Below are 20536 nucleotides of genomic sequence, written 5' to 3'. Positions count from 1 at the left end.
TTCTTTAACCCCATCTTTTTTTCTCGCTCTCACTGGCTTCCCCTCCCTTTCTAATCCTGTCTTGCAACATCACCACTTCACTCATTCTTTCTTTCTCTCTCGCTTCCCCGCCCGCTGATAACCTGAAAACCTTCCCTGTTTGCCCACCACACCCATCTTCTCCCCTGCCTCTTTATCCGTCTCTTTACCTCCCCCCTCATCCTTTACCCCCCCCCCCTCATCCTTTACCATCCACCTTGCTTCCACTCCCTCACTAATTTCTCTGTTGTGCAATCACACCATCTCTCTCTCTCTCTCTGTTCCTCTGTCTGTCTATCTCTCTTTCTTCCCTCCCATATCCTCTATCTCTCTCTCTCTCTGTCACTCTCTCACACTGTCTTTCTCTCTCAGCCTGTCTCTAAGCTCTCAGGGCCAGACCATGGTGTCTGCGCTGGTCTTCAGCACGCTGTTGTGGCTCTCGCTGATCCTGACGCTGCGCTTCTGCCTCAAGCTGCTGCTCTCCTACCACCGCTGGATGTTCGAGCAGCACGGCCGCATCTCCACCGCCACCAAAGTCTGGGTGGTCAGTAGCCCCGTCCCCATCCCCATCCCCTCCCACACACCTCTGTCTCTCTCTCTCTTTTTGTGTTTCTCTCTTCTGTCTCAGCCAGAGTTTAGGCCTGGAGCACGTTGCTCTGCGGCAGCTCAAATAGCTCATTACATTTTGGGCTGGCTTCTTATTTTGAATGAACTGAGAATGCTATCAGCAGCAAGATTAAAAGGAAGTATGTATGTTCATAGGTGATAAAAGAAAAAAGGTTACAGTGGTAATCCAAAAAGGCTCTTACTGAGCACTGCTCCTTGTAATGAATGACAAAATCGTTGCAGTAAATGATCGTTCTAAACAGACCTAACCCTGCAGTACTTTAAGAGATGTCCTTGGTCTCTCCCATCTCTCTGTCTGCCTCTCTTTCTCTCCATTTGTCTCTCTCATATGGTCTCCCTCCCTCTTTCAGCCTCTGGTCAGGCTGCTATCAGGAAGGAAACCGCTACTGTACAGCTATCAGACGTCTCTCCCACACCTGCCTGTCCCACCCATCAAAGACACAGTGCAGCGGGTGAGTGTAGTTTGTGTGTGTGTGTGTGTGTGTGTGTGTGTGACTCACGTTGGTGGCTTCTGGGACAAAGGTCAAGTATTCCTATGCTGAGAAAGCACACATTCCATGTTTATTCTTCCCTAGTCATTTTCACACGCTGATGAGAACTTAAGTAAGGCTATAGTATCACACGACTAGGCCAAATCTGTTTGTTTTCACCTGATGTGACACATGTGACACACTTGATGTTGTCAAAACAGTGTGAACAGCTTTTTCAATTCTGATTTAGGTCACTTCAGTAAGTGATACAGGTTTTTTAATGCGATATGCAGCCTGAATTGTTATATGGCTTTTACATTCTTGATCAAAATTAGTCCGAATTTTGCACTGGCAGAGTTCTAAACATTTCACTGAAGCACCAGAGAAGTTAAGAGAACATTCTGGGATGTGGGTTATAGCAGCACTCGGTCAAAATGGATGAGTGCTATGAAGGTCGTCAGTTAGTCAATTGGGCTGGCTGGGTGCTGTGCTTGTGTTCGCTTGTTGTTTTATGCAAGTAGGTCAGTTCAGGATCTGTCACCAGTCCACACTAAACTATTGCCCATGTTTAGTACAAACAATGTGATCCACTCAAAAAACAGATTTGAGCAAAAACAAGTGAGGTTTGATGTTGATGGTCACGGAATGACTCAGTAATTGAGCTACATGTAGGCAGATTAGTATATGAGCTTGGTGTGTGTGGATATGATATGATTTTTGTGCGCATGGATGCTGATGAGTGTTGGATAAGGGTAATCCATGAAAGAAATGTGCTTCCCTTTCAAACATCATTAAACCTCTCTGTCTGTTTCTGTCTCTCTCATTCTCTGTCTGTCTCTCTCATACTCTCTCGTTCTACCTCCCTGTCTTTTAGTACCTTTTTTCTGTGCGTCCACTTGTCAACGATGAAGGGTTTGAGCGTTTGACCAAGCTGGCTGCTGAGTTTGAGAGGAACCTTGGAAACAGACTGCAGCGTTACCTCAAGCTCAAAGCCCTCTGGGCCACCAACTATGTAAGTCTGAACCAGTAATGTGAAGCAGCCACTAGAGACAGAAAATACACTCTGCCAGGTCACAGCAGGGAACCAGAGAAAACATAGGATCACAGTCAGAGTCACTCTGGCACCCCAGCAATGTGTGTCTTGGGGCCCTAATTTAAATGGTGGATAGAGTGCAAAATCTATCAACAAGCAAAGTTCTTCTGCATAAACTGAAGCTACCATGTGGCATGTGGGCGCACTCATCAATGTTTGTAGTTTAAGTATTGCCCATGGTATGAAATTAGGAAATTGATTTAGCCTAGTTATCAATTTAGCTTAGCTAGGGCCCTTGGTGTTCATTATAGCATATTGAGATGGGGTTTCTACCATGTTTTTGCCAAATTAATGTACATCTATTGCATGTGAAACAACATAGAATTGATGTGTCAGACTATTGTTCTGTGTACAATGGTATTTTATTTTACTGTGCATCATCTGTATTTACCTGGTCCACTCCTTCATGTGTGTAAGAGCCGTTAGTCTGAGCAAGCGCAATGATCATAGATGACATTTAGTCTCTTTAGCTCAGCAGTCTTGTGTACAACCCCAAATCAGAAAAAGTTGGGACGTTATGTAAAACGTGAATAAAAACAGAATGTACTGTAATAATCTGCAAATCTCTTAAACTCATATTGTGTTGCAAAAGATTTACACAAACAAATGAATGAATTTGATACCAGCAACGTGTTTAAAAAAGAAGATGGGACGGGGAAACAAAATGTTGAAAAAGTTCTGTAATGATAAAGAGATTAAAAGGAGGAATGTTTCACAACGAATTAGGGTAACTGGGGGAATGGGGGGCAGATATCCAGATATCCCTTACTTTTTGTGAGTATAGTGTATTTAAATCTATCTCTATCTATCTCTATAGAGGAAGAGTCCAGGTGCAGGTGCTAAAATAGCATGTCTGCAGTCCAGACCTGTCAAATTAGGTGCATCATGGAATTAAAGACATGATTAGGAATACCCCATACTGTTTAAGCTTCAGTTCCTGAAGGGTCCATCCTACGTGAAAAACCCGATGGTGACTAAACAGACGGTATAAACCCTTGTGTCTCCACTGCATTGTGTCTCTGACAGGACCCGTCTGGTCCAGCTGGGATAAACAGCAGAACTAGTTTTAGTGGCATTCTCGGGCTGGACATGACCCATGAACGGTCTGATTAGTTGCACACACAGGAAGTAGACTTGCCTAAGGCAATGCAGGTTTAGTGAGTGACACTTTCTGGCATCGTGTGTCTAGCCAGTTTTTAAACTTCACAGTGTTATCTGGTGCTTCTTAATTGCAAGACAGCCTTGCAGATGAATAGGCTGAATTTTGGATGGTTGCATAAGTTGTGTTGGTCAAAAATAACAAGAAATAATTTGAAAATATATAAAGTAGGTCATTGAGTGGTTTACTGTGTTTTTTTGTGCTGGTTTGTGTTAGCTTTGTGTAATTTGCTGAGTTAGCCTGTGCATATGTGAACTCCTGGTGAACCCGAGCGTAAACCACTGTGTTTATGATGCATAAGTTAAGTGCAGTTTGTTTACCCGTCTGAGGGAACTGCGTTGTTCTGTGTGTTTAGTTCCACTCTAGGAGCAGAGCCTCAGCCACATGTTTCAGCTGCCTGGGAGACGACTCAGGCCTGGCTTGACATGCCGCAACCTGAAACTGTTTGTTTGAAATGTTACAAGCAACCTGGCAACTAATTCAAATGCCTGACACACATTTTTCTCTTTCTCCTCTCTCTCTCTCCCTCCTTCTTTTTTTAGGTGAGTGACTGGTGGGAGGAGTATATTTACCTCCGGGGCCGGAACTCCATCATGGTTAACAGCAATTACTATGGCATGGTAGGAGCCTCTCCCACATAACTTCCCTCTCAAAATCGTTTTCCCATTGCTCTCCCTTTTCCATGTAGCCCTTCAAACCCCTCGCACTCTGCTGTTTCTCTGGTTCCATCCATTCCCCTGTCTGTGGCACTGTGCTGAGAGATTCCTGAATTAAGGCCTAAACAAGGTTAGAGGAACAGAATTCAGGGAATTTTAGCATGTGTCAGCGAGCCCTCCTCCTTTCCAAAGCCCACCACTCACCATCTTCCTCTCACCCTTTCAGCTGTCTGATTGGACGGTGTTGGTTTTTCAGTTATTAATGGTCCTAGTGATATATCTATTAAACACTTTGGCTACATTTTATATGTCTTGCCTTCCTAATGGATAGGGTATAATTCTAAAACTAACATTTTAACACGTTTGGACATCCTTCTCAGTGATTAATCATTTTCATCAATAATTATGGGTTCCTCTTAGTGGCAAACAGCCAGGACCTGCGAAGCCTTCTTTGTATACATGCATATAATTAGTCAAAATTAGTCACTGGCTGCTACAGCTGCACGCTTGCTAGTTTGTTTGCGTCTTTATTGCGGCTGATAACACCTGACTGGATACATTAACGTGAACTTCTGATGTCTGCAGGGGTTGAGTAGGCTATAAAAAGGCTGCTGTCAAGCCATACACGTTCTACTTCCAGTAGTGTCAGGGAAAAAATTTCAGATTGCATGGCATTTGCTTTTGGTGACCAAATCTAAGCGATGTCAATATGCATGTTTTACTTTATTTTTCAGGGGTGCTAAAATGAAATGCTTGAGCACCCCTACAAATTGTGTAAAGTTGTCATTACGTAAGAGATTGTGGATTTGAAATTCTTTGAATAAAATGTTAACACGCGTCATATGCATCAGTGAAGCCTTGGGACCAATTAGGGCGAAGTTCTGTCGTCGCAGAGGTGGTTCCATGTTGGTGCAGCCAGGGGAGGGCAACTGCAGGAGCTGGCTGACTCAGTGAGATCCTGGTGATGTCCTATCGTGCCAGAGAAAGTTTTTTTATGTATATATTTTTTTTTTGGGGGGGGGGGTTTATGCCTTTAATGATAGGGACAGTGGAGAATGACAGGAAGTGAATGGGAGAGAGAGAGAGAGAGAGAGCAGGGGTGGGATCCAGAAAGGACCACGGGGTGGGAATTGAACCGGGTCGCCGGCGTACGGTGCAGGTGCCCCAGCCAGTTGCGCCACAGCTGGGGCCTACACTGCATTTCTAACCAGCACGTGTTGTGTGAAGTCCAACATGCATCATGCTTATCTTGTTGGGAAAGTTCACTTTCTACATGAACTAGTTCAGTTCATAGTTCACAAATTTTAAAATGAACTTGTTCTGTTCATAGTTCATAATTCCAAATTATGAACGAAGTTCACAGCTCATTTTCAATATGTTGCGAACTATACTCTTTTAAAATTGTTGCCACAGCCAGCAATTTCAATATAGCCATTTTCAGACAGGTTTTACGCACGTTCTACTATAATTGCTTGCCGCATTTCTGACCGTAGCGGACATTCAGACATGAAGCATGCAAAATGAATACGGTCTCCTGTTCACATCTAATGTAGAATTTCCAATTGGGCTTTGGTTCGCTGGGCAGAAATGCGGCCGCGCTGTCAGAAGAGTGTAGTTTTTACCTTGCTGCATTCGCTACCTGCAGCGTGAGAGATGGAACTGTTCAGTGACATAGGGCGCTTTAAAAGGCTACACGTAATACTTCCCTTGATCATCAAGTGCGATTTTTTCCGCGATTGCATTCACATAGCAGCTGTGGCAGCATTACGGAAACATAGGTCGGCAGCAGGACAAGTTCCTGTAGTAGGCCTAGCTAGATATACGGAAATATGAATTCAGACAGGCATAAATCTGGCATAGACAAAAGAAACACACGCAACGGTTGGGCAACACTAGTGCTATTAACGGTGTGTTTTTTGCCTGAACCTTATTGAACGAAATTAAAAAAGAGTGAACGTGACGTTCACATACACCAGAATGACCGCTTTCACAGAATCGTTCATCAGGCAGAAATACAGTTCGTTCAGTTCAAGTTCACCAAAATTATGAACGAGTTCATGAACTTTCGTTCAATGAACGCGTTCAGGCACAACACTGCTTATCTGCGCATGACATTGAGAATGAGTCTATTGACTGATTGATTTGCTCATGATGTACCTTGTATAACGTAACAAATACAATTACAGATATAACAAGGTTGATTTTCAGCAAGGCGGTCTTTTAAAACTCAAACTATAAAACTTAAACTACAACACACACACATATTTCTGTATTAGCGAGGAAGAGAAAACTTGCATTAGAAGATGAATGAATGCAATTGATTCATCTTGAAGTTGGTGTACATCTTGCCATGCTTTTCAAAAAGAAGGAAGCAATTCACTCACAATTATGCTTAGGGCTCCCAAATAGCCAGCAACAGCCCTGTAAACTGTTAGTGCATAGACATTTGATCAATCTCCCTTTGTCCACCTGATCAAAGGTCCATCTGAAATATTTTAATTCCATAGAAAACAGAGCTGATATCTTCTGCTGAATATCGTTCGAAACATATAGCATTTCAGGATAGACTGTTAGACATTTTCCTTGATCCAAAGTCGCAAACGTAATTAAGCTGAATATATGTCTCGTACGTTTGGCTCAATGCAAATGCCTTGGCTATATAGATGAACAAGGTAGTTGTCAGGTTTTCAGGTGATATGGCATTTCAATTGGGTACAACAAACTACTATCATGTCATGTCATGTCATGTTAACCAACCGTTCACTAATTAATGCCATCCTGCATCTGCCCACTTGTGCCTTTGATCACACTTTACCGCTTGCTTTAACGTATGTGCAATACTGTGCATAGCACTCCCGTTATCGCTGTGAGATTCCATTCTCCAACTTGGGCCCCATTAGAGAATAGACGGTGCAATTTTGTTCATGTCTTAGTGTTTTGACTAAGTTTTGCCGCAAGGACCTTCAGAATGGTCCCTCTGCAGTATAAAGAAATACCAATGAAATCTCATATCATAAGCCTTATCAAATTATTTCTAATAATTTGATTCTATTCTAACTTCTTCAATCCTAGATCTAGTTGAGCTTAGTTGGGTAGAGATACATATGAAAGGTGCTTCATCTTGGTTTCCTCTGCAGTGTGCTTTGTGTTTGCTTCTTGAGAAACTCAGGCTGATAAGGGACCTAGAATGAATGAAAATAAGTAATTATTTTATCTGAGGTCATGCATTATTAAATCAAGGCCTTTTGCTCATACCAACCTAAGAACTAAAAGTGCAACTATAGTTAATTCAGCAGGTTTGATTAGTTAAGAATATGTTAGGTCACTGATGACACAGTATTTTTGGGTCTATTTTTGGTGTGCCCCTCAGGAATTGCTGTTGAAATGCACTCCTGAGGTCCAATTGTAGACATGGAACAGACCTTCACGCTGTGTAAAGCTTGTAAAAACTCTATTTGAGCTAAATGGAGTAGCACAAACCTGTTCAACACCTGAAACAAAATTATGCATGTTTTTAGATTTGTGTTATCTCTATTTTTTTTAACACACAAAATATTAAAAACATGCTGCTCTTTTGTTATTGTTCCACACCTTCTCCTAGAGTGTGCTCAGAATGTAAGAAGAATTCAGAATGTAAAAGTGAGATGGCAGTTCTGTTAGTGGTATTCATTCCCTTTTGTTGATATTGTACATATGCTCCTAGTTACTGGGAAACGAACTGTGCACAGTTTAAATACCGTAAGGAAAACTATTTTTGAATCAACCTTGTTTTGAATTCATGTAGACAAAAAAAAGATTAGCATTGTGAATCACCCATAATGAAAATTAACTTTGCTTTTTGCATATCACCCAATACTAGTCATCTATGCCACATAATGTTATTGTGTAGCCTATGAATCTCAAAAGCTGATATCTCATCTCAAGACGAGACTTGTGCCACACCATCCATGCTAGATTCACCTGCTCCAGTAAAGCCATGTGTTCAAATTAGAACTCGAATATGAATAGCACATTTTACTGTAGCATGAGTGCTGCTTCCGCTGTTGTAATTCAGCTAGATGTTCCATATGTTGTCCATCTTAACCAGTTGCTCAGTGCAGAGTGTGTGTATAGCTTTGTAACCTGTTTATCAACTTTATCTTTTTTGCTGTGGCATGTTTTGACTGTCACATTCTTTGGCACAGGACTTCTTGTATGTGACGCCCACGGCGCTGCAGGCGGCCCGGGCGGGAAATACCATCACCGCGCTGCTGCTCTACCGCCGCAAGGTCAACCGGGAGGAGCTGAAACCTGTGAGTGGCCAGTCTCCTGCCTAGCGGATGTTTAGGGCTTGTAAAACCTCATCTCTGTTTCCGGTGTGGACTTTGGTCCAGAGGCTTGCTTGTTATGGAACTAACCAGGGCCAACCTGTAGTTAGCATTTAGAGACAAAGGTAAATTAAAATGCCATTCCTGACTCCCTGTTTATGTGTTTCTCTCTCTCTTGTTCTCTCTGCTTTTCTTTCTTACTTCCTCACAGAGTCGAGTCCCCGGTACTGTTATTCCTTTATGTGCTGCTCAGTGTGAACGAATGTTTAACACCACACGGTTACCAGGAGAGGAGACAGGTAACACACACACACACACACACACACACACACACACACACACACACACACACACACACACACACACACACACACACACACACACACACACACACACACACACACACACACACACACACATACACAGACACACACACGCACACATTTGCAGCTAGGTCTTCTAGGTGTGGGAAAAGCCGCACTTGGTCTGGTTAGGTGGGATGAACAATTACTTCATTCATTAGAAAAAATAACCCCCCCTACACACTTTTACATACTGTAGCATTTAAAATAACCCATTAAACCTCTTAAGGTTAGCTGATTTTTGTAAATCAATAATAAAAAAAAAACACACCAGGTAAAACCAGTTAAGACAGTTCTTTTTCTGACCACTGGGTGGCGCTTGAAGACTCGCATAAGGATCTGAAATATCTGATCTGTCATATCTACAGGGTTCCCACGGGTCAGGGAATTCCTGGAATATCCTGGAATTTCAGAAGAGGCATTTCCAGTCAGGGAAAGTCAGAGAATTTGGTCAACTTGCATGCACAGTCAGGGAATATCAGGGAATTTTATTAACAGTAAATTATGTAATAGCCAAAACCTGCTGTGTATTCTCATTTCATGTGTGGATGCACCTTTGATGTTTTTGTTTTGCCCGAAACATTTCCCTCTCTAAAAATGTGCAACATTCTAGAATGCAATATCTTGGCTGGTGACGTCACTTCAGGCAAACATGCCGGGGAAATGCCGGTTTCAAGGTCATGGAAATTCTGTTTTATGGTCAGGGAAAGTCAGGGAAAAGTCAGGGAATTTTTGTCTGACTTAGAGTGGGAACCTCTATGTATGTTCAAATTATGGGGGTTGTGGCAGCAGCATGACGTTTAACATTCGTTTAATCCATCGCCACCTAAGCACCATGAAAACTGTATTGAAAACATATATACAACAAATATTTCACACATTTGTTACAGTATCGTTATTGTATTTGTGTCCACAGTACATATATACAGTGAGGAGCATATGTATTTGATACCATGCTAAAACAGGAATATAAAATCATCATTTGACAATTGATCTTAATGCCTTAATTCAAAAAATGAGTAAAAATAAAACCGCCAAGGATGCCAATTTTCTTTGTGATTGAAGAATGTATTGTAAATAAATAAATGTTTTCCTTAAATGCTAAGGGAAGGATGTATTTGACCCCCTATGTAACCCTATGGGAATTTAACACATAGGGTTAACATAGGGGCAGGCAGATTTTTATTTTTTAAGGCCAGCTATTTCATGGATCCAGAATATTATGCATCCTGATAAAGTTCTCTTGGCCTTTGGAATTAAAATAGCCCCACATCATCACATACCCTTCACCATACCTAGAGATTGGCATGGTGCTTTTTCCAGTAGGCCTATTAGCCTGTTTGATTTGCATTGAGCTCAATGAGCATCAAACAGGCTAATAGGCCTACTGGAAAAAGCACCATGCCAATCTCTAGCTATGGTGAAAAGTATGTAATGATGTGGGGCTATTTTAATTCCACCGGCCAAGGGAACTTTATCAGGATGCATAATATCCTGAATCCATGAAATAGCTGGCCTTAAAAAATAAAAATCTGCCTGCCCCTATGTTAACCCTATGTGTTAAATTCCCATAGGGTTACATTGGGGGTCAAATACTTCCTTCCCCCTAGCATTTAGGAAGAACATTTATTTATTTATGAAACATTCTTCAATCACAAAGAAAATTGGGGTACTTGGCGGTTTTATTTTTACTCAATTTTTTAATTAAGACATTAAGATCAATTGTCAAAGGATGATTTTATATTCCTCTTTTTAGGCAACTTTAGCATGGTATCAAATACATTTTCTCCTCACTGTATATATCAAAGTTACATAGATTAATTTGCACAGACATCAATTTCATAAAATGAGAACAAAACTGTACCTCGCTGCGCTCTCCAAAGGAATGCAAAACATGCAATACGATCATCCCTCCATCATTAAAGTGTAACTGCACCCCATAACTCCACTCACTTCACATTTCTGAAAAAGGCTTTCAAAATGGGCGGGACATTCTGAAATTTGGAAGGGAGTGCAGCACTGCTGCAGCCAATCAACCATGGTGATTTCGTGTCAATCTGGGAATGAGTGCTGCAGACATGGCTTATCACAGGTAGGCTAATCAGGGCAGCCTAATTTGTAACGACCCGGTGAGGTAGACTCGCCAGAGAAGTGCAAGACTACGTCAGCATTCCAATAGCATTTTGGACCAAAATGCCATGGCATGTTCAACCTGTAGAGGGCGCAGAGAGCTATATCTCCAATACAAAATCATACGAGATGTTACTTTTCTCGGGAAACACGTTTTTTGTCAATATTAACCCTTATGAGTAATTTCAATCAATCAACAGCTCAAAAAACATATTTTAGGGTGCAGTTACACTTTAAACCTGCATCAAGTCATCTCAAAATTCATGAATGAGATACAATCCCACTAAAAATCAAGCAGGCCAAAGCAAAGTGGCATCAAAGTGGCCAGCTACCTTCAAATACCTGTTTCCCTTTGTCCAAAAAAACCCGATGGGTTACCACAAAGACAGATTTTAGTTGTACAGATGAAAAGCATTTCCGGTCAATTCAGGCATGTCATATCAAAACACGCAAAATCTAAATATTCAATAATAAATTAGAGTATGTTCCAGACATCATTGCATAAATGTTTTGCCCACAATCCAACCTGTATTCTACCTTAAATAGCAGCACAAATTCAAAAGTGGTCTTTTACAGGGGTGATTAGGGGAGTCAGACCAGCCTAAACTGTGTTAAAATGGTGTGTTTAGTGGCAAGTGACCCCCCCCCCCCCCCCCCCGCGCCATGAATGGGTTCTTTTTATGGCTAAATCTTGTCAGTATATCTGCTGACTGTAGGCTATTCATCCTCTATTGATGTACAAGCATACCTGAGTGTGTGTTGATGTAGTCTACCACAGTTACTAGACCTGTTGTGTTCACTAGATTTAATGCACACAAGTATTACGCTCTTGACATTTGAGAATCTCATGCATGTCTCATATCTCTGCCCTTCAGATGTACTGCAGCACTGGCATGATAGCGAGTTTGTGGCAGTGTATCACAAGGGGCGGTACTTCAGGCTGTGGGTGTACCGCGCAGGGCGGCTGCTGTCCCCTCGCGAGATCCAGTTCCAGATCCAGCGCATCCTGGATGACCCGTCCACACCCCTTCCCGGAGAAGAGAAGCTCGGCGCCCTGACTGCTGGAAACCGGTGAGCCAAACATGTGTGTGTGTTTGTGTGTGTTTGTGTGTGTGTGTGTGTGTGTGTACATAATATTGGATCGGGAAACCAGGCCCTGTTAAATATTTCTGTTCAAATCCTATGTCTTCATTTTATTTGCAGCCCTTGAAATTATGTCTCGCCAAAATGCATCCTAGTGTTTCTGTGAATGTACCCTAGTCAGACTTCCGCTTAAAAGCATAGTTACGTCCGAAGCGCCACTTTTAAGCTTGTCCGTGTTGTTTTCCACACCAATTTCCACTCATGCTTCCAATTAATAATCAGCTGTGAAAGTTCTGTGGGGATAAACACTATATTGCCAAAAGTATTGGGTCACTTGCCTTGACGCACATATGAATTTAATATGACGTTGGTCCACTCTTTGCAGCTGTAACAGCCTCAACTCTTCTGGGAAGGCTTTGGGTGTGTTTATGGGATTTTTTTTTAATTATCCTTCCAGAGGCGCATTTGTCAGGTCACACACTGAAATTGGACTCTCTCTGTTTCCGCCCTCATTCATCCCAAAGGTATTATATTGGGTTGGGGTCTGGACTCTGTGTAGGCCAGTCAAGTCCACTCACACCAAACGGAAAGAGAAAGTAGAAGTGCCCTAGACAATCTGACGGCCACTAACTTGAATGTTGTCAGCAGCCCTCTGCTCTGCGCGTATGTCTGTAGGTGCCTCTCATGCAGCGTTTATACGTCCTCCCTCGCTCCTCACTGATCTACATAAAGAATGATGGGGCGGAAACAATGGGATAGTCTATCCAGTGTTAGTTATAGATCAGTGGGAACGCCCCTAGAGGATCGAGCATCGAGGATCGAGGAGGCATGTTGAGAGGCACCCTCTGTGTTTGTGAGTGTGTTCTATGAGGGAGCACTTCCTCTTCCTGGTACTGAAGATCACATGATGCAAACTCTGCAATGCTTGGGTCTGTGCTTTGTGTTGTCCTAGGTTGCTATGGGAATCCTCAGGCGGATGTTGACATAATGATTAAACAAGTAATGGATTACTAGTCCATCTTTCTTGTAGTGGCTGGTTAATGGCCATCGCTGTAGCGCATTCTAGCGCATTCAGCCCAGCAAGAATGGCAATGGAACATGTTTTGGATGTTTAGCTTCATGGTGGTCACAAATGCCCCTAAATCCTGAATTGATGTAGTCTGAGTGAACCCAGAAGAATTCCATTCAAACCAATCACATACTAGCCTGACGACGTCATACTCAATTCTTGTCAGAAGTTCCCTGCAGAAAAAGGATGTAGGTGGGGCTAAACTTTGGTCTGGCATCCAGGCTAATCCCATACACAGAATATATTTGAAATCATGTTGAGACACCTCAAAAAATTCCATCACTCACACTTCATTTAGATTGTATTGGTTATGCAGTATGTGAGACCAGAGCAAGCCTGTCTTTGACAGAAACAAAGCAAGGCACAAGTTGTGTTGAATTTACGCTGTATTCTAGGCAAATGACATACACTTCCATTCCGATGCATGCACATTAGTGTATATGTTTGTGTAGCTCTGCTTCTCTGGTAAAGCACTAGTAGGTTGTTGTGTTAGTACAAGCATGTCATTTTCTTTGCCTTTTTTCCGCTTAAATGTTACTAAGAAACATCAGACACTGTATTACCTGATAACCCCATTATTGCAGCCCAAAAATACACTATATTGCCAAAAGTATTGGGTGACCTGTCTTGACCCCCATATGAACTTCAGTCACATCCTATTCTTAATCCATAGGGTAAGGGTTTAATATGATGTTGGTCCACTATTTGTAGCTATAACAGGTTCAACTTTTCTGGGAACCCTTTCCACAAGGTTTAGGAGTGTGTTTATGGGCATTTTTGACCATTCTTCCAGAAGTGCATTTGTGAGGTCACACACTGATGTTGGATGAGGAGACTGGCTCTCAGTCTGCGCTCTAATTCATCTCAAAGGTGTTCTGTTGAGTTGAGGTCAGGACAGTCAAGTTTATCTACACCATACTCTGTCATCCATGTCTTTATGGACCTTGCTTTGTGTACTGGTCTCTGACGCCTCTGCCAGCAGTAACACTCCAGGACTATTGTTATGACAGTTTACAGTCTTACAGTTGCAATCTTCTGCTGTTTTATTGTAGATATAACACATTTTAAGATTATTTGTTTTAGAAACATTTATAGCCCTAATTTTTAACGACAGGCAAAGTTCAAAGTCAGTGAAAAAGCCAGGTGTCTCAATATGCATGAACTGAAGCCAATGTGTGGCGTGGTGTGTGAGCGTTGAACTGACCCATTAATGTTTGTGTTCCTGAATTAGGATCTTCCTAGTGTTTAGTTAGCTAACAGATTTTGTCTCACTGCTTCACTAAAATGATCTATATATGACTCTATACTTAGCCTGTGGAATGAATGAGGACCCCTAGTGGGTTTGTTTTTCAGTTTTGTATTGTGATGTCAAATATAGTCAAAATCTACAGCAAAGTCTGGAAAAAGAATGGAATTTTGAAATGGAAAATATATATGAACCCTGAGTTCAGTGAGTAATAAAGAGCCTAGGACACATTCAAATTTAACAGTCAGAGATTTGTCTGTTAAAATAAATGCTCAAAAAAGTTAATAGTTTAGCCCACACATTTACTAATTTAATTGTTTACAATGCATTGATTCATTCGATTGATTGTTGCAGCAGTTCTATACCAAAGTAGCTAGAACCCTACTCTAATTGGCTACAGATATATTGCCACTAACGTAGCCATTGTTAACAGTCTGAAACTGATTCATTAAAGTCTGACCCCGTGACTTTCAGCAAACAATGATGCAATTTCACATCTCTAGTCATATATGACTTTTGTGTGTGTATACCTTTTAAAGGAAGGAGCTGAAGTAGTTTTAGTTTCCACACTGAGTGTCTTGGTTGCATCAGTGAATAGGCATCATCTTATTTCTTAGAAAGTTGATGCAGGTGCGGTTGCAGTCAAGAAACAACTTCCTGTCTTTGTGCTGTGGCCTTCTTTGTAAGTGTTGCTCAGATTCAAGATCTGGCTTGTGTCGTCATTCCCCCCATGTCTCATGATGGGTATGCTATTATGGCAAAAGTGTTACTTGGGAATCATTCTGTGTTAGATTTTTCAGTGAATATACGGTAGCCATCATGATAATTCTTGTTTAAGCTAATATGATACAATATCTTATATTGTTCTTGATAAGACGAAGATGCTCGTAATTGGAGAACAAACCTTTCTCAGCATTGATGGGTTTGTAGTTATTTTTTCACTTGAGAAGATCAGTGTTCTGAGGAACTGTTCTCACACTGCTTGATCGATGACATTTGCAGTTCTTTTGAATGGTTCATGTGACCTGTTCATAATTGTAGCATGTGACTTTCTGTGTGGCCTCAACATCTTCCTGTTCAATTGCACTGTCAGCATTGCATGTGGCTGAAATGCTCCTGCAGAAAAGCAGCAGCGACTGTTGAAGCAGTGTAGTCATGCTACCCTCCACAGTGCCCATTTACAGGTGTGTGTGTGTGTGTGTGTGTGTGTGTGTGTGTGTGTGTGTGTGTGTGTGTGTGTGTGTGTGTGTGTGTGTGTGTGTGTGTGTGTGTGTGTGTGTGTGTGTGTGTGTGTGTGTGTGTGTGTGTGTGTGTGTGTGTGTGTGTGTGTGTGTGTGTGTGTGTGTGTGTGTGTGTGTGTGTGTGTGAGATTCTGGACAAAGGTTGTTATTTAAGCTTCCTTTTCCCCATCAACAGCCCCCTCTCCCCCGGACAATTGCCTGTTAAGGTGTCCATGACCATGGCAACCTTGACCGGGACGAACATTTTTGCGGACATATTTGCCCCTCAACAGAGCGGCAACAATGTAGTGTAGTGTAGTATACTGTACTGTACTGTACTGTACTGTACTGTACTGTAGTGCAATTACACTTATGCATAGCCATAATCTACTGCTCTTTATTCTATTCATCCTGCACTTATTCTAGCTAGTCTTAGAATGCTACTGTTTCTGCACTACAATGGGACTGTTATCACACTGGACATAGCTGTACAAACTATAGGCCTACATACCTGTCTCTATGGTCCACGCTAAATATCCATATTTATACTTGTAATATATTCTGCTAAACACACTGCATATATCTACATTATTCTTACTACTCTTATAATGCGGTATAACATAACCAGATGTGTAGCTCTTTCGTATAAGGTTAATGCTAACACACTGCACATATGTCATTTATCTTACATTCTAAAACGGATAGTTCTGGTCCTTGATTATGATTGGCTGAATCACGTTCGATGCCGTTGTTTATTCCAGCATAACCACACACCTTGACCGCTGTCAGGAAAATCTTCCCAATATTAAGACACAAGAACCACAAACAAGTACTATAGTTTTCAGCAATTACTCTGGCGCCAAGAGGAGAGAGAGACCAGAGAGGAAGTGCTTCTCCTCTCCTAAACAATCTCTGAGCTCTTCGACACAAGAAAGTTCTCACATGAGAATGACCTTCAGTCAGGAGCTCCATCGTAACTCCCTAAATTTCTTTTCCAGGTGCATAGCGTTCCTGTGAGTTTCCCAAGGGAAACTGTGAATAACAAATTATGAATAACAAACTGTGAATAACAACTCTGTGAATAACAACTCTGACGCACACAAGTGAAGTTAATAATGATAATATATGTTATATGCATTTCTTTGTCAACCGCATTTCATTCTATAGTAATGCGCTACCACAACTAGCACAAAAGTTAGAGTGGCTGCGTCTCGTTGTTGCATTACAACCATTCATATGGAGGGAATATATTTCTTGGCGAAAGAATGATTATCTATGAATACATTGTTACATTTTTCGTTGCTGTGCCTCTGTCTCATGAAATCTTGCTAGATTGACTCCGCTTCGCGTCGTGCCTAACAACGCCCCTTAGCTGTTCTAATATACAGTATAAACCACGGCCTCTCGGGGCTTATTTACCTCCGCCAAGGAAAAGTTGTCAAAAAAGGGGGTAGATAAAATGTAAAAAATAATAATAATAATAATAATTCAAAAGCATTTCATTATGCAAATGTATCTTTCTTCTTTTGTTACTCTATATCAACTTGCAGTGTAGATCATGTGTAGGCTATCATATTAATCCAAGAGCTGAATTAACTACAGGGCAGTGTGCTTGTTAAGGGATCTGTCAATGATGCTTTGCCATAGTGTGTGTCTGAGTGCACGAGAGAGGGAGAGAGGTGCACGTGTGATTATCCAAGTGTTGTGCTTTAACGAAGCAGTTTTAAAATGAATAGGCTAAGCATACAATCTGTGTCCACAGTAATAATGATATAAGATACAAGTTTGTGGGCCTAAAAGGCGCGGTTGTCAGCTTGGAAAGAGATTTAGTCAGGTCAAATTTACTACGGCTGGCCCTGGGTGCCTGTAGTCTTTTCTGCCAGTCCTTGACGTTCGCTATCGCACTGGGACTCGTCTGTTATCGAACGTCTGTTCTGCTATCCTGCCGTTACTCCCAAACGTCACTCCAATATGATCTAATCTAATCTAATAGTTTACCCCTTCTGTCTACTACACTCCTGGTAGAGCTAGAGAGTCAGGACTGTACAAACACTGGACACTTCCTTCTCTCTCTGAAGACGTGTAGTGGGGCGGCTAAGCGCAGATTTTCACCAGAATCGATCACTTTGCGATAAAAGCATGAAATTTGGTACGAAGGCTCACAAAGGGGGTCTGATCAGATTTAGGACCGTAGGCGCTCAAAATTTGACCCCTGGGGGTCATGGCAGCCATTTTCCAAAATGGCCGCCAAATATGGATTTCATAATGGGAAAATGGATTAAAAGCTGCCAGAAGCATAAAATTCAATAGCACATTTCACCATAATATATGTAAATATGAGCACACTTTCACATAGAAGGTCTTTAAACTTTAAAATATAAGATAATGTTAAAAAAATTCAAAATGGCCACCAAATATGGATTTCATGTCATAATTAGTCCATGGGCCAGATGAGATGTCGGTAGCCTACTACTGAAGGTGGCAAAGGTTGCTTATACTTTTTGAAAAGATACATGTCAGTTTTTTTATGATAATAATAACCCTTCTGGAGTCACAGCTAAATTAGTGTTATCAGCTGTTATTTACCCAACCCATTGGAAAAAAAAAAAATGTTTGATGCAGGTGTCTATCTCGCTATTGGCCTTTGTTAAAGACTGATTTTATAATGTTAGGTATCATTTTAAAGAGGACAATCTGAGCTTTCATTCAAATCCTTTAGTCAACACTTTGGACAAATACAGCCGACCCTGGAGCTCTTCAAACTTTTAATTGCACACATTTTCCTGCCATTTCTGCCTAAATTATATTTTTTCTTTTAATCATGTGGCATCAGGGAGCATCAGAGATACAAAATGCATACGCTGAAATACTGGCATGACTCTCTGGAGTCAGAAAATGTATAAATACCCATATTATCTCATTCTGAGATGGTGATTTTCAGCTTTATATCAGGCATGCCGTTTTGCCAACCTCTGAGGTTTCCTTTGCTATTGGACTCTGACTTTAATTTATATACTCAAACATCTTCGGGGCTTTGTGTTTTGTAGTTTATTTTTGCTCTTGCTGGTCCTGTCAGGACTGTCTGACCACTTCTATTTAATCTGCATCTGTTGCCTGAGCTTCAGACAGTGACAAATGTATTCTAGTTTGTGTGAAGTTGAACATAATTTCTTGTCCATAAAGAGGTTGAGACTAATCCAGGGTCAAAGCTGAAACTCAAAAAGCCTCAAGGCAGGGCCACAAACACTGACCCTGGTGCTTCACATGAAAATGAATGGTTTCTTTGGTTATAGAATTGTTGGCTAGTGCAGTTACCTGCCATCTCTCCGGAGTAGAGTGCCAAATCACCATGCTCACCTAGGACAGCAGGTCCCTCCACGGTTCGCCATGGGGGGAAAGCATACAGCAAGCCTTCGGCCATTCATGTGCCAGAGCATCCACTCCCAGCAGAGCATCTCGGTCAGGGAAAACCACTTCACACAGTGTATCATCTCACGCAAGGCATAGAGATCAACATGAGCTTTTCCGAGCTCGGCCACACCCCCTCCACCACCTGTGGGTGAAGACCCAGACGACTTACTGATGGGAAATGAAAATTGAGGGGAAGTACGTTGGAAGGCGATGCCAGGCTAGTGATTGGGGGCCTCTTGTGAGCATATCTGCTGCCCTGTTCTGTTCTCCCGGAACATGAACTGCATGGACTGAGAGGTGACACCTCGCCCATAACAGCCAGCTTTTCGCCAAACCACATAGCTGCGGGAGAAAATGCTGCTGCAGTGCCTTGGCGATTCATATAGGCTACCATCGGTGTATTGTCTGACCTCACCAATACATCACGCCCTATGATTAGCCGGCGAAAGTGCTTGAGAGCTAGATGCACTGTTAAAAGTTCCAGCCCATTTATGTGTGGCCGCTGCAGCTGCTTGCTCCATGTCCCTTGGTCTGCTTGCCCCTCGCACACCGTTCCCCGACCTAGGAGGGAGACATCTGTAGTCACCACATGCCTGTGAGATACCCTCCCCAATGGAGAGGTTCTTTGGGACGCGCCAGCGAGCCCTCCAGCATCTCTCGTCCACTTGAATACGTTTGTTCCTTTCCCTGATAGGGTGTGCATAGAATGGAAGGAGGGGCCTGGAGCCTACCAACAGACCCCAGTCATCAAGGTAATTTTATATGCTATCACACCCCGTCTGAGGGACTAACGCTTCCTGAATGACTTTGGTGAAGGTGCGGGGTGATAGCGCTAGCCCGAAGCATAAGACAGAGAAGTCCCAAACTCTGCCCTTGAACTCAAAGCGAAGATACTTCCTGTGCCGAGGGTGAAGGGTGAATCGGAACGTGGAAATGTGCATCCTTTACTATTTACAACTATTGTGGCCATCCAGTCCCCCTGCTGCACGCTCTGAACAATGCGCTGCAGCCTCAGCATCTTGAATGCAATTTGGGATACGTGCTGATGGGGGCGAGGTAGGCCGCCAGCGCCTCCTCCACCTCGGTCAGGTAAGTCATTCCCTCAGCCCCGTGTAGGGCAGAGAAAGGCCCAAAACCCTGGACAGGTGATTGCGCTGAATAGGGTTTCCCCCAAGAGCGCTGCAAATGGAAACATGAAAACATGCAAATGGATTGTGGGTCCAGGGTGGGGATGAACAGCTCACACTCCTGGACACTTCATTTGGGCGGCCTCGGACATACTTACTATTTTGTGATTTTATTCATTATTTTCAGAGAAGATGTTTATTCTTCTGTCTTCCGTTAGTTGTTTTAAATCCTATTCTTCTGCTCTCGGACCAGTGGCAATAGACGTCGCTGAGGAATGAAAGTGTGTTTGCTATTGGCTGTGCCGTCTAATATTTAGTCGAGCCATTTCATGCCAATAGAACCTTAACAGGACCTATTGGAGGACTTCAGTGGTGATCATGTGGTCGAGTGTATTCCCATTGATTAACGCTGAGTAGTTTGACTGATAGAGAACCGTTCATTGTTATGTGAAGCACCAGGATCAGTGTTTGTGGCCCTGCTTTTTAAGTTAATGAGGGGGAGGGTCAAAACAAAGAATGGCAGTTTTGAACCACATTGGACCTCACTTGCTGAACCAT

At 42.3% G+C, this 20536-nt stretch overlaps 1 protein-coding gene across 1 annotated transcript in view; it reads left to right on the top strand.

Moving 5' to 3' along the window:
- The window catches only part of cpt1a2b (carnitine palmitoyltransferase 1A2b), a 39564-nt gene that overhangs the window by 3338 nt on the left and 15690 nt on the right, over positions 1-20536 (top strand). The window contains exons 4-10 of the mRNA XM_062532177.1: positions 391-562; positions 996-1097; positions 1990-2127; positions 3910-3987; positions 8208-8315; positions 8542-8629; positions 11698-11893. Of these exons, the coding sequence (XP_062388161.1) occupies positions 391-562; positions 996-1097; positions 1990-2127; positions 3910-3987; positions 8208-8315; positions 8542-8629; positions 11698-11893 (882 nt within the window). The remainder of the gene's footprint in view (positions 1-390; positions 563-995; positions 1098-1989; positions 2128-3909; positions 3988-8207; positions 8316-8541; positions 8630-11697; positions 11894-20536) is intronic.

Source organism: Sardina pilchardus, chromosome 3 (genome assembly GCF_963854185.1).
Source record: "Sardina pilchardus chromosome 3, fSarPil1.1, whole genome shotgun sequence".
NCBI lineage: Eukaryota > Metazoa > Chordata > Actinopteri > Clupeiformes > Clupeidae > Sardina > Sardina pilchardus.
Note: the sequence above shows the minus strand (reverse complement) of the source record. Positions and strands in the feature narration are given on the sequence as shown.